The sequence below is a fragment of the Camarhynchus parvulus genome, chromosome 6 (genome assembly GCF_901933205.1).
Source record: "Camarhynchus parvulus chromosome 6, STF_HiC, whole genome shotgun sequence".
Taxonomy (NCBI): domain Eukaryota; kingdom Metazoa; phylum Chordata; class Aves; order Passeriformes; family Thraupidae; genus Camarhynchus; species Camarhynchus parvulus.
The window spans coordinates 22,326,893-22,342,432 of NC_044576.1; the positions used below are offsets into that span (position 1 = coordinate 22,326,893).

Below are 15,540 nucleotides of genomic sequence, written 5' to 3' on the forward strand. Positions count from 1 at the left end.
CTTATTCCACAACCATCAGCACCTTACTCACAGTTCTGAAATGCAATTTTATTGTGTATGAAATCTTAACTCTCTCTAGTCTTTCTGGTGTCCACAGAACTTGTTTTCTATACGTTAGCCATATATTAAAATTATATATATTGCATCTGTCTATAAATTGGGGAGCCAAAATAGCTTACTTTGCTCATCTCTTTGTCTGCAACCTCTGACTTTTTTCCTTAGTAATCTACTCTTCCATTTTTAATCCATTTGATTTCTGCAGTCCCTAGCAAGGCCCAGAACAAGAGAATGATTCTTGAGAACAAGTCAGTAATTTAAAATTCAGTGGTACCCTCTCCACTCTCTACCAAGGCTGATTTTCAGAGGACATTTAATTACAGGCCTGAGTTCCTATTTTCTAAGCCTAAACACAACCCCTGAAGGCTTACAAGATTTGAGTCACAGCTGGAGCTGTGGTTACTATACAGTTTAAATATCAGCCTCTTTACTGTGCAATTTGTTTCGAAAATCAAATCAGATGCTGTGTCATAAACAAGTGCTAATTAAGTACTGAGCGGAAATTGGGCTTTTTTGTGCAAGAAGGGTTCTTAAATATCTGCATCTTCACTTCCATAAGAAAGGATAAATATGTCAAGAATGATAATTATAAAAGGAAACCTACTATGGTACTTCCAAGGCAATACTGCTGCTTCTCCATTTCATCTGCTTCTATGTAAGAAGAAATGAGGGAGGGAGAAAATTGAGACTAATATGAAATATATATGTATTAAGGATCTTATTAATCTGATCATATCACCCATAATGCTTGCTGTTCCCTCAGAGAAGACATTCACTCTGGGTTTCCATCACATGGGATGCAAACATCACAAGCAAACTAAACCCATCTTTCTCCATCACTGCAAAGCAATAATGAAGCGACTTATATTACCATTTCTTTTAAGTCATGATCTACACACAGTATTTATTTGACAATAGCATTGAATTCATTAGATATAACACCTTGTTTGATAAATATCAAGTGAGGAACAGGAATAATGCATTTTAATACTCTGAAGGTTGCCTCCAAGTAATAATATTCAGGACTCCATTAACTAACAGGCTGTCGGCTACAAAAGCAGAATTAGATCTGTCAGTCACTGACATGGAAGGGCATGGCCAGTTGCACTGAAGATTGTCCAGTTGAGATGACTTCCACAGCAAAGGAAAGTATCCCCTGTGGCCTAGAACTTGTAATGAGTTTGCATCCATTACAGCAATAAACTGAATTCCTATTACAGAAGATACAACTTCATGGCCCAAACAGATCCCTGACTCTACTGCCCAAAGCAATACTCAAAATAAGGCAGAGGTAGATTTGTGGACTCCAATTCAACAAAACCAAACACACGATTTCAAAATATTTCATTGTTATTTAGGAGAAAAACCCATGAGCTATCTGATCCTAAAAACTTAAGTTGCCAATATTTAAGTGTGTCCTTTGTGAGATTTTGTAGAAAGAAGGAACAAACACTGAGTCAGCTGTCAGGTCTCACAGTTTGATACAAGCTCCTTCAGAAGGACACAGCACTCTCAAACAGTAGGTTCTGACTGCCTGTGAACTTAATGAGTTCACTGCACGTGGTGAACATGGCTACTCCAGCTCTTTAATGAACCTGCCTGAGTTCCTCGACTGAGATCTGCTCAAAACCAGCTCCCACTGGAGAGGGTCTATTTATACAACTTGACAGATAAATAGATGCAAAAGTTTTTTTATATCCTTCAAGAGCAGCAGCAACCAGGTAAACTACTTCTGTAACATGAAACACCTGGATACCTTCTTTAGGGCTCACAAGAATACTGAGCTACAGTACTGAAAACCAAATGGAGACCCATGACAGCACTCCATTAATCTCTGAACAAAGTAACAGCAAGATCCACAAACATGCTTACTCTAGCAGTGTGGAGATTCTCTTTGTGCCCATGCTTGATTTCACAACCATTTGACACTTTAAGTATGAAATTCAAGTGCTGTATCCAGCCTCGTTCAAGATTGCAAGATCTGTGGTGATGATCATTTCTCATGCTACTTCCTGACTTTGTGCCAGGTAAGTATCCAACAGGAACAGTGACATCCACAGTGCAAGCTTTTATGTATAAAACAGCAGCTGGAAGTTAGTCCAGAGAACAACAAAATGAAGCTGCTGCCTTCCAAGTATTGTGTCTTTTTTTTCTAAGTCCTTAGAAAAGTCAGAGACCTCATCTGGATTCTAATTTTTCACTAAAATTCAGTGCATCAAGAATAGAAAGTCCTGTACTTTAAAAAAAATACAGCCAAGGCAAACAAAATTGAGTTTGGAAAATGACAATCTCCACAATCAGCCTAAGAACCTACAGTATTAACTTTCACCTTCCCAATCTCCTGCTGAATTTTACGTAACAGTCAAGAAAACATAGAGGAGAGATGGGTTATAGGTCTGTACCAACTATCCTGGAAGGAAATCTGCAGTTCACACATTAAGCAGATGAATTTGTAAAAGGAATATAATTTTTTTTCTAAAGAGAACGAGACACTTTGGAGAGCACACTTCAGCACTCCACCACATTTTCTGCTTAGCTACTGAGCTCTTGTCTTCTGAGCAGGCTCCAGCACTAGCCAAACATTCTCCTGTTCAATAAAGTAACCAAAACACTTCCTCTTTGCAGGAACGGCTGTTCTGTCCAAATACATTTCCCTTACAAAGCACTCTGCTACAATTACAATGCTGGACCTTTTCACCCATCAGAAGTAACTTGGAATCTGTAACTAATTGCCTCAAAAACTTACCAAAATATATTAAATTTCTTTTCCTTATGTAAATACCCGGTGCCAAGTTCAGCTCCATGACAGTTCTCAATTCCTGGCATAGGATTCAAATATTCCTTTGCTCGGCTTAACTAGGGCAAACTCCTCCTTCAACCAAGAAACACCAAAGCATCACCTGCTGTCTTGGAGGACTGCAATGCCAGAAGGAACCAGGGGCAACAGCAGCAGCAGAAGACACCTAACGAGCAGCCCCTGGTAGCACCCTCACACAGAACAACCATCTGTAATTCTAACTAGAGTGAACCTAAAATGTTGCAGAAATGGCTGGCCAAAAAAGAAAAAAACAAAGCCAAAACACAGACAAACAGTATGTCCTGTCTCCCAAGGAAGGGCATCTACTGAGACTGAGTACTGGTAACTGTTGCCAAAATGAAACAGTCACCATGGGAGGCTAAGTAAATCTACTCCCAATTTAGAACAAATGAGAATTAGTGCTAGACTAACCCAATCTTCTTCTTTAAGAAGATCACTGAAGTCCAGACAAATTAGAAGTAGTTAAGCATTTGATACATGACATGTAGGAAGTTACTAGTTAAAATTAAGAGGATTAGGATTAATACTGGAGTTATAAAGAGGCTAAGAAACTAAAAACTGTAAAGCATCACAGGCAATTTTGAAAAAGGAACCATTAAGCTGTACAGAGAATTACCCTTGTTGAAATCTATTCTTATTTTTGAAATTAATGTTAAATATTCTCACTAATGGCTAAAATAGTCAAGAATTACCAATGTGCTAATGAAATTAAAGAGACATCATAAATATATAGGACAAAGCATCCTGAAGATTTGGTAACAGAAGTGACACATGATGCATATAAATCAAAAAGTTACATTATTTCCATTATAAATTAGGAACTCAGTAACTGAGAAGAGGGAAAGAGGCCCTGGGATATGTTACTCATTAGACAATGATGGCTCACCCATAAGATGTGGCCACAGAAATAAATGGGAAATACTATTACAGGATAAGTGTATAAAGTAAAAAATTCCCAGAAGAGAGAAAGTAGGATCACTGCTTTAGCACAAGGAATCCATAAAATGTTTCCTGGAATGTTCTGTATAGCTCTGATCATTTGTGTTTCAGGGACACTAATCAAATTTTGCAGCTGTTTAAAAAGGTCTATTAAGATGATCAAAAGTTCCAGGAAATGTTTTACAACAGAAGGAAAAATAAATTAAAGAATGCTGGTTTAGCCTGACCAGATCCAGCTCAGAGCAGAATATGATTGCCCTCCACAAGAGTCTGCAGATGAACACAGCGAAACAAGGAGAGCTGTTTAAGCTCAAGGACACTGGCATATGAACTAATGAGAATGAATTAGCCATGAAAGGAGTTAAGCAGGAAAATAAGAACTAGGATTCTGACTTTCAAAGTAGTCAAATTTGGAATAGCTCTGCAATGGCATAGCAAAGAGAATTCCAGTTAGCAACTTCTTTCAGTAGTTTGTGAAAGCTTTAGAGAGTACTTTGGTTGCCAATATCAGACTTGAACCCATGCTCCACAAGACCTACTCCAGTCCAACACTGACATGTGTCTTCTCACTGATGGGCCCTTTATCATCCCCACTTAAATTCTTATGTTAAGGTCAGGACATTACAGGAATATTTTCTTGTTAGTAAAAAACTTGCAGGGTATTTATGCTTGCTTAATACAACAGCTGTAACAAAGTGCTAGAGCAATACACTTCACTGGAGTCATCGTAGTCAAGACAAGCAAAAATAAAAAGGAAAAAGTTACAAAAAGAATAGAGAATGCAGATTTTTCTCATTTTGAATATATTAACAACAGGAAACACCTTCTGTCACATTTGAAGAGGCTGTTAACATTATTTGGACTTTTTTCTGTTGAGATGCCTCTAAGACTCATCTTCTAGAACAAGATCAATCCATCATTTCTTGAGACTACACCCCCTTCTCATTGTTCTAATTTGCAGGAGATGAATGATAGCTGGCTGCATTTCTCAATCACGCTGGCAGTTTTGGCAAAAAGGAATTAAGGGCATTGAGCAGTCCCAATGAACAACCCCCCTGGAGAATCGCCAACATCTTCCTAATAGACAGAATTCAAGGCCAACTATCCATAAACTAAAAGCAACTCCCACATAAACACTGCTCCGTTCTGTATTGCTCTCACAATAAATTACAGATGATGTGTGTAGAGAGGGAGACTGACTACACTGTACGACAGACTTTCATGACAGACCATTTTTCTCTGAAACAACTAGAGACTGTTCTGGTTCCTGTATGGGCAAGCATGGAAACATTCAGACTCTTTTCTAGTCAGCAGACAGTCCAGCCCTGATTAGTATCCAAGCAAAAACTGCCATCACCTTTCTCTACAGTGTTTCATCCATCCCACTATATTTGGGAAAAACTCTTAAAATTCTGTAAGAATAACTATGTCCTAAGATGGAAATATCCTGAGCAAGTATTCCTACAAATGGAAAAATCCCATCCAGGACACAAAGCCAGCTGACAAAAATCACACCAGAGTTCTGCATTGGCTGTTGTTATCCAAATTCCCTCTCTACCATCTTCTTCAGGTGCTTCTGAAGTAGATAGGTCCATCTAGACTACTGTTAAAAGAACACACTTATTATTACTCTGCTAACATAAAACTTAAAACCTTCTTCATTCCTTTGTAGTGTGCCTCTGCAACCTTTCCCTTCTCACCATGGGATGAAGCAAATTAAACCAGCATTAGGCCTTTTTGCTGCTTCTAGTCCAAACTGGTTACTCCAATGGATTCTGCCGAGAGGCTGCATGTCTCCTGCCCACAGACTGGAAACACTTCTGTCCTTCCCTCAAGAAGACTAGAAAGGCCCCTTGCTGAGCTTTCCCATTCTTCCTCATTCTCTCCTTTCCGTTGCTCTCATCAAAATGACTGCAAAAGACCCTGTTTTAGCAGTGGGGGAAGGAAAATTAAATCAGATGTTTCCCAATTTTTAGTACAAAAGAAGACTAGAAGTAGCTAGAGAGAACAAAATTATGATCAATCATTTGTTTCCAAGCAAAATCATTGTGGAAAAGTGAAATAATTTAAAACTATAAGTCATCGTGTCTGCTTCTGAACCCTTCTGCCACCCCAGCTAACAAATCTGGCTGTGCATGCACAGTGGCAAATAGGCTGAGCACCCATTGCTTAATGGGACCATGGAACTTGCACATTGAAGAGAAAAAAATGAATTTTAATGCAGTTTTTAGAAATACTTGTCATTGTTTCTGCATTGCCATTTAGTGAATGGGACCGATTTCTCTCTCAGTAGGGGATGATATTTTAATGATGTAACAATGTACTTCCCAGAAGAAAGACAAGCCTCATGAGGCAGATTAAAACTAAGAATATTCAGATCCCATTAAAATCAGACAGTTTCAAGCCATTTTTAAAATTAATTTTGTTTAATGATAAAATGGGTTATCTTAACAGGTGGCTAGCCAATTGTAAAATTAACCAAAACATGGTCAGAAGCACAAGGGTAGCTATTAGAAGAACTGTTTTCTTTGTATTCTGCCTCCTATTATCAGCATACCATGTCACCCTACACAAATTCCTCCAGCCCATGACCCCCGGCAAATTTCTGAGCTTCAGCTTTCTCTTTCTGCAAGCAGGGGTAGCATTTGTCCAACACCAGAGCTCCCCAGCACCTCAGAAAAACTGCCATTAGAAACCTCTGTTGTTTAATAAGCAGGAAATATTTAATGCAACTCCCAGGATGTTTATTTTCAACCATTTCTGTGGTATCAAGAAGTTTTTCACAGCACTAATCAGTATCCTGTCAGGGAAACAGCTTCATGTTTGATTGCTTATTAATTGTATTTTGAGCACTTACTCTTTAGCTGCAGCCACTGGACGCTGCTATGCTACAATTAATTTCCAGCTTCCACAGCTGAACACACAGTGGATTCAGCCCTTCTGCGTAAAATCACTTAAAATGTATAAAGAATAAACCTTGTTGAGCATTCCTGAATTGTAAGGAAGAAATGTGGAAGACTGAAGAAAACACTCAGTACTGGAAATACCAGTTAAGCTTGCTACTGAGGACAGTTAAATATTACACAAATGCATGAAGTTTAAGATGATGCAATACAAGCAGACAAGGAAGTGAGAAAACAGCTGATTCCATCTGCATTGATGAATTTAGCAGGAAAATTTTTATACAAAAAATCAAGTTGTTCAGCTTGCTGGTTTTGCTGGTCTTAAATGTGACCCTAAATACTGTTGATCACTGAGAAAATGAGTATGACAAGAATATATGACAACCCATACAGATGATAAAAAGTTAGTGGATCCCTTCACACAATACTCAGTGAGAATTCCTAATTTCCGGTATAAATTACTCTTCTTGTAACAGAAAATAAGTATCTTTCGTTAACATGTTTTATAATACAAACTACCAGCACAGTCAAATCCATAGAAAACAAAATAATGGATGAACACATTCACTCGACAAACATATCCACTCAACATATGTACATCAGGAAATACTTTTGGATCCCCACTTTAAATGTTTTTAGAGTGTGAAGTGAATTTTAAATGAGACCACACCTGGAAGTTTCCTCAACCATTTAACTTTTTGTCTCAAATCATTATTTCTGCTACCTCAGAAGCCGCTAGCACTGAAAATAAAGAAGAAAACAACATAACTTTATATTTCATCTCATTTATGGCCCAGACATCAGAGCTCGGAGTATTTCCATGGCCAATCAAAGATGACCATTTGATTTTTTTCTTCATTAGGCACCTCTTAAGGAGGTGATCTCTGAACACTGTACATTCCTACCTTACCTCCAGACATGATACACAACTATGGAATAATTTTATTTTTTTCTTCTAAAATCCTTATCACCTTTTTGTACATCACAAAACATTTTAGGATATTGAGAATGTTGAAGTCACTGCACATCTTGTATCTTCCAAAGACTATTTAGGAAGGCCTTTGCCTAACCAAACTTTGTGGTTAGAACAGTCTGCTTTATCTCACTAATGAGAATGATAATTTAGTACCAAATACTCAAGAGGAATTATAGCTCTGCTGACTGGCAAATAATTTGCCAAGGCAGATTAGTTTAGCTGCATAAAATAAATATCCACCTGCACATACTAGCACTAATCAGGGCGTGAAATTAAACTTTTTATTCAGTGGGAAATAACTGCTGCAAGGCGGCGATTTAGTCTGAGAAGCAAATATTAAGGTCAGCCTATTCTCTCTGATGTTTATAGTACATATTACAGTGAGGAGAGCATGGTGCAACAAATTTGGCTTTTTAAGTCTATGAAACTAAATACTTCAGTGATGCGATAGCAAATTTGCCATTTGCTTTTCTAATTGCATACATTTAATGGAGCAAAGTGGCTGAAATGAAACATTACCAGAGAAGCAAGGGTGAAGTTACTGAAGTACCAAAGGCCTGCATCAAGTGCAGAAAAATCTACAGCATGAAGTTTGGCATAGAAGAGAATTAATCAATGTTTTCCATACAATATACTAGTGCCAACAAACACCCAAAAAACCAGGATGCCATTTCAGTACCATTGGAAAAACTGGTAAGTGGCATGTGTAATATTCAAGCAGGATTTGCAACCCCACATTTAAGAGGCAATGCTCTGCTATCCCAGCTTACAAAATTATTCTCACTGCTTTCATGACTTCCTTGCTTTGGATCCCCAGGGTTCTCTGCCACAATGTCCCTGACACAAATACGTTACTGGGAAGACTGCAAGGTTCTCAAAAGATTTTTTTAAAAATAGCTAACAAATAACAGTTCTTAAAAGTTCTGGTCCTATTGACACCATGAATGACATAGGTCCAGTGCAAGCAGAGCCTCTTTTAAAGTGTAAGCCTTTGTCCATCTGTTCCATATATATACATGCACACAGCAGGAAAAGAAATTCCAACTTTATTACCTTTTAGCCTTCCATTACACTGACTATTCTTTGCTATATTACCTGCCAGTTATGTGGGAGCTCCTACAAACATGCAAACATAAAAATTAATGAACTTCAGAGTTTTCACTCATTAAAAAATAAAACAACTCACAACCAAAAGAAAAGACAACCACCAAACCTGTCCCCCCCACCCCAAAAAAAGACCACAACTGAAAAACAACCCACAGATGAAGCTTAAAACACAACCAGAAAGCTCTGGTTCTCCTATGAAACTGGAAAGCCCATCAGCAATTCCTAGAATCTGACCATCCAAAACCAAAAGGAAAATGGTATTTTGGGGCTGGAACAGAAAAAACCCACAAAGAACACTCAGGCTGACTTGTTCCTATTCATAAGCCAGGAAATTAGATAAATTATTGCAAATTAATTAATTCATAAAGCCTGAGAAAGTGAAAGTCTGTTAAGTATCAAGCTTTTGCCTCTCAAATGGTCCTACATGGGACCCCAAACTGGTCAGGTACTGTTCCAAGCACTGCTAATTAAACACAACTGAAGTTGTCACTAGTCCATTCAAGAAAACAGATGTTGCTTCATAGAGCTTTGATATTTTTCTTAAATACCTTTCAAAATGAGGAACAAAAAATATGAACTCTTATAAAAAGGGCTTTATTGTATTTTTATAGCATATTACATACCTTGTAACAATCATTCTGTTAAGTGTGAATGTCAGTTTTATTTTCTGTCCCTTTTTTCTTGGCTATTTACAAGCTTTGTAAGAATCGTTCCTTAATTAAGTCTAAACATAGTTTTATATAAATGGATTCCTGGAATTAAAAACGTTCAGACTTAAGAAATGATTGCTACAGAGACTGTAACAGGCCGTAAAAAAGAATGCCACTTTAAACAAAGATTTCTCATTTTAATTAAAAAGATAATCATCAGAACATTCATATACTTAACAGAACCATTTGAAGCTACTTTGAAAAAATATCTACTGTTCTATGCAGGCTTATGTAGTTTACTTTATATGACATTTAATCAAAGTCTCAGTTGAGCCTATCACACTCATAGTTTCACTACTGTATCTACTGTTTCAAACACTTATTTGAACTTGAAAGTTACTTACTGAGCACCTCGATTTCTTGTTCTTTTGTCAATGACTATGACTATGGAAATCCCATGTTCCTGAATGCATAAAAGCAGAGCTCTCTATGGCAGAGGTTTTGGGTGGGACTTTGTGTGCATTTTTTTAGGTTAATGGGCACATTCCCCTCTCTCGTTAGCTTGTGCATCAGTTTCTTATACACTGTACTTTCATCAGCAGGACTGTACAAAAAATAAAAGAGGCTGAAGTGAACTAAGACAGGTTCCACTCTGGTAAAATCCTTGCTGCAGCGGCAGAACACTGGACTATTTAATTTTAAAGATCATCTTTAAACCTATGAACTATCTTTCATTCAAAAAAAAAAAAAAGAAAAACCTAAAAACACCAACAAAACTTTTGAAAGATGATGTGCAGAACACATGATACAAGACTCTCATTCACCAGCAAAAACAGTCTTCCCTTGTGAGCAGTTGCTTAGTATTGTGTGGTGTTAAAACACAGCAACTTAATATCTGGAATAAATTAGGTCTTATTAAGACATAGAGATAAACTGAGTAAGCAAATGAAATTAAATAAATTACTTAAACCTTAAAATATTAGATTATACATATTGTACCTGAGCACAGATAACCAGGAAACTGTAGCAGATATCAGTTAAATGCAATACTGCATTTAATACTGCTTCACTGGCAAGTAATCCAGCCAACAGCAGCCAGTGAGAAGGCAGCTGCCTTCTACTCCATCAAAAAGTTGCACAGACAGAAAAACAACAGAGTACTGTTTGTCTTTCAAAACACCAAATATAGATGCTTCAAAGCAAAATAATTTCATTCATAATATTAGCACTGGATGAAGCTTTCCCACGACATTTTTCTGTTAGAGTTGGACATTAAAATGAAAATCAAATCACCAGGTCCATCTTGCCTGGTACCTTGTGATTCAAAAGGGCTGCCCAAAGTCAATGTCAAAAATTAAATCCTGACATTTTAAGTGGAAAAAAGGTATTATTTTCTAGAGAAGCACAAACAAACCACCACCTAAAGGGCTGCTTTTCAATATGAAATGAAACCTACCCCAAATACATATCAAAATCAAAACTGTCTCTCCTGCCTTTGATAATAGGCCTCATACCCCTAAAATGTATTTGATATTTACCTACAATGCTCCTTGAGAAGCTCCCAGGAAAATCAGTAATTAATAGCAAAGACCACCTCTAGCCAAACTTGAGCCACCTTATAAGAAGATGCAAATGAAGCATATCACACACTCTGATGGACAAGGTAATCCACTGTGAATGATTCAGCATTAGCTGATCTGCTACCTCTGTGTGGATAACTGTACCAGTGCCACTACTGCAGTGCCTGAGCACTCTATGAGTGCTGCAAGGCCCAGAAAAGACATTTCCAGGGAGGGCCAAGATGATACTTTCAACTGATTCTTCGTGTATCCTGATGTATCTATCTGTGCCACCGTGCCAGGAACACCAGAAGACCCCCCCGAGTCAGGCAAACACTGCACTTCAGCAGAATTAAAAGAAGAGCCACGTTCTGGACTGATGCACACTAAAGCAAAAGCCTGGGATGTGCTCAATAAAACCTTTGCTTCCTCTACTCTCAACTTGTAAGCAAAAAACCCTAATAGTTCAGAGTGGACAGAGGGAAGCCACATCTTTCACTGCAGGTTTTACAAGCATTTTGCATAAAAGAAGCATTTTAATAAAACATGAAAGGAGGTGGGTTAGCTTTTAGCTCTCAGTACAGTCTGGTCTTGATAATTCTTCCCTTTATCTGCTGCTCTTAACCGATGCACATCCCAGAAGAGCAGCTTCCTCTCATGGGCATGCCTCTCCCCAGTGTCAGGGAGCTCTATTGTTGGAGTCCATCAATATCTAATTGTTGTCCATCTATACCATCTATTGTTGGAGTCCATCATCATCCTGCCAGCTGCAGGATGAGCAGGGATTCCCTCAGCCTCTAGGCCCAATCTTACAGACCATCTCAAACCACCTGGACTAAGCCCTTGACTGAGAATCTTAGTACAGGGGTGAAAAAAGTAATGGATGAGAAGTCAGCATAGCATGTTCACAATGCTGCCTGGCAGCAGACAAGAATGTTTCAGCAGAAACTTTTCGGGATGTGAAACTCACTATCTAGAGGCAGGGTGTAATTACCAAGCTTGGCCAAACACAAGTGCAGCAGGATCTGGGACACTCCTTTGGCCAATCCCACACCAAAGATGGCCATTCATTATTAGTAATTGCTATCTTGCTGATTTAGGTGTCCACAGCATTTTTCCATTTCACTTAGCTGAGATTCTATACATCTGGCAAACTTGGAGACTACTAGCAAACAGATCAAAGAGTCTCAAGAGAGAAACAAGTTCTTCCAGATTAAAAAAACAAAAGCCAAACAAGTGTATCGAAGCTCAGTTAGAAATTAAAATTGCAGCTAATGTTTCCTCAATTTCATTCTGGGCATATGTTCTGAAGATTTAATAGAATTTCTTCTTCCTGATGAGATCAAGTTTAATTCCGCGCCACTAGAAGCACTAACCCAAATCAAACTTTTAGCAAGTGTTGCCAGTCATTTAAATTATATCCGTAGGGAAAGAACAGTTTGGGGCACCTGAAAGTTACATTCAATTTAGTTGGCAACACTTTGTTTTCATTTCTAAATTTTACATTTCTGGCCAAAATGCTTAGAAATAACAACAAATTAAGAAAAAAAGAATGAAGCTACAGTTTAAGTGAACAATGCCTCAAATCTATGGAGATTAGCCATATTTGAAGAGCATCTTGGATGCAGGTACTGTTTTCTATACCAAAGGCCAACTCAAAACCTAAACAATGTACGTGCTCCCCGCAGTCCCTATCAGTGGTATGCTGCTGCAGCATCAAGTGAAACATTCAAATGCCAGTATTTAGGTATCTCACAGTAGAATGGGAGGAAAAACAAAATTACAGAGGGATGGTGAGCAGTACAGCAGGATAGTCTAAGGTGCACAAATAAAGAAAAAAAAATCCAAGAATTACATGCGCAAAGCCTGCCGGTGCTTCTGGCCCCCTCTGCCAGGTCCTGCCTCGCTCAGTTTAACTTCTCCCGCTCCCCAGTGGCACCTGCAGCCGCCTCCCCCTCCTCCCAAAGCTCCCTGTGCCCGGATCTGGGGACCCTGCTCACTGCCCGCCCCGCAGGCAGGACGCCCCCTCCCCGGCCCCGCTCACCGCCTTCCCCCGCCCGCCACCCCAGCGCTCCCGGCCCGGCCCGACCCGGCCCCGAGGCCCGGCTCCCCTTCCCCACTGCCCCCGCTCCATCTCGCCCCCCCGCAGCCCTCCATAGACAGAGGTGCCAACCCTCCCGCGCCGCCTTGGCCAACCCCGCGCCCCTCACCATGAACTTGAGCGCCTTTTCCTGCAGGACGGCCTCGGCCGGGTCCATCGTCCCGCGGGGCCGGGCCGGGGCCGCCCCCCCGCTCAGTGAAGGCCGCAGCCAGCGCAGACGGGAACCTGCGCTGCCCCGCGCCCCCCCACCCTCGCCCCGCGGCCCGCACGGCGCATGCGCCGCTCCGCTGGCCCACGGGAAATGGAGTCCCCGGCCGCGTTCCTGGCAAAGGTCCGACCTGCAGGATAAAACTACAAATCCCGGCAGAGTCCGGACCTGGGGGCACGCTGGGAGCCGGCTGGCGCATGCGTTGTGTGCAGTGCAGGGGGCCGACGGGGGTTGTAGTAACGTGTCAGGGTGCGAGGTGCGGGCCGGGGTGGGATGGACGCGGCCGGTCGGGGCGGGCGAGGAAGGGCGGTGAGGAGGCGCGTCCTGCAGGTGCCGTGTGGGCAGTTCCAGCTCCAGACCCTCCCGGAGTAGAAGGTCCGGCTGGCTCCTGAGCCACGGCCCCGCGCTCTCCAATGCCCCCCAGGAGGGCTCGGCTGCTGCCGCGCTTTGCTCCGGCTGCGCTCCGTGCTGGAGTCGATTGCTGCTGGTAAACCTAAACTGAGGCCCTGCTCTGGGTGCCAGAAATGTCTGGGGAAAAGTTACCAGACCGAAGGTCCGCAGGGGATGTGAAACAGGACAATTTGCATCACTGGAATGGATCGAGTAGGCTGACATCATTCCTGAGAGATGTTTGTTTGAGGCCGTTCTGTGCGACTTTCCGTGCTTTGGTGCCCTTTTTCTAATCATGTTTCTAGATCAATTTTCCCTGAAAATTGGACCAGGTTTTCTTTGCTGTACTAAGCACCAAAGAGAGAAAAAAAAAAATGATCAGCATTCCTTGACTGGCAGCTGCATATAGACAGAACAATATTTACCATATCTCCTCTGTTTCTCTTGCACACCCCACAAGACCAGTTCACATGGCAACCATTGTTTCTAATCCTCTTCTCTATTAAATTTGTCTCATCTCTTTCCAGTTTTTCTACATTTTTCACAGTGCCCAAAAACTGAAGCTGCCTCGTATGGAGCAGCAGAGAGGAATTGCTTCCTGTGGTTTTAATACCAACTATAAGACCCTGATAAGTTTTTACTCCTCTACAGCAAACACAACACTCATTTCTAGCCAATTTGTCATCTAGTAAAACCCTCGGGTTCTTTTCCTTGCTGCATTTATATATTTGGCTGTGCATTTTAAGTGAGATACTCTGAATTTCCTCCTATTTAAATGCAAACAAGCCAGCAACAAACATCAGCACTTGCTTGCCCGTATGCAGCTCAAACCCATTGTTTTCATTCCCTTGTTTGACAAAGGAACAAAAATGAAGGTACAGGTACAAAACCTGTATCTCCTGAGTCCCAGTGCCTTCCCTCATTTTCTCTAGACATTCCATCTCCTCCAGATCTTCGGGGAGGATGATTAGAGAGAAAGCCGAGGATGCAGAGAATGTGCCCATTACTGGATTCCTCCCAGGGCCATGTGACTCGGTGGTGCCTCATGGTCCAGTGCCAGGAGTGGCTGGTGCAACCAGTGACCCAGCAGAGGTGATGGGGAATGTCAGGGAATGTCAGCCTTTGCAGGGTGTGATGCTGGCATCATCTACACTTCCAGAGCAGTGGGCTAAGAGGAGGAGGAAGAGATAACCTGATGTTCTCCCTCTGCAATCCCAGAGCATAAAAGTCTCCCAAACAGAGCTTCCATACCACCAGGAGCAGAGGCTGCCATTCTTGGACCGAGCCAGCCATGCTCCTGGCCGTCATGCTTAAGCCCAGACTCTTAGCAGTGAAATGCCTGAAATGCTTGGCTCTAGTGGGGCTGGGCACTTTCCAGACTGCTGACAGCACTGAAAACACTCACCACGATTATATAAATAACAGTAATTATAATGAGAGAATCCTGTAATTACAAAGGGAGGGCTCCTGTAACAGCACTGAAGGCAAGCAGGGGCTGCTGGTGCTTGAGGCAGGGCTCTCCCATGTCTCCTTCCTCCAGGCATCCTGCAGCTGGCTTGGGCTGTAAATGGATCCTCCTGGTGGCAGCGTGGCAGGCTCAGGGCTTTGATTGCATGGTTTATTTGTCAATAATATCTGATGCCGGCCTAATTGTTGGAAAATTGGAAAGTGTAATGCTTCAGCATTAGACACCAGCGTCCCAAAGCCCTCCAGGCTGATTGATCTGTCTGGACTGTAACTTACAGGGGATTAATGTCCCTGAACTCTCTGGAGCCAAAACTAATGAGTGTTTAGGTGCTGGGCTTAAACTTGGTGGTAGAAGGTCATGGCTT

The 15,540-nt window shown here is 41.1% G+C and overlaps 1 protein-coding gene across 5 annotated transcripts in view; it reads right to left on the minus strand.

Moving 5' to 3' along the window:
* Positions 1-13,344, minus strand: part of BTRC (beta-transducin repeat containing E3 ubiquitin protein ligase) — a 114,098-nt gene extending 100,754 nt beyond the window's left edge. For 4 of the 5 annotated variants that reach the window (XM_030951743.1, XM_030951744.1, XM_030951741.1 and 1 more), the window contains exon 1: positions 13,220-13,342. In XM_030951743.1, the coding sequence (XP_030807603.1) occupies positions 13,220-13,267 (48 nt within the window). In that variant the 5' untranslated portion in view covers positions 13,268-13,342. Of the gene's footprint in view, positions 1-13,219 lie in introns of all 5 variants that reach the window. The other variant, XM_030951745.1, reaches the window with a different exon arrangement.
* Between the last annotated feature and the right edge of the window lie 2,196 nt (positions 13,345-15,540).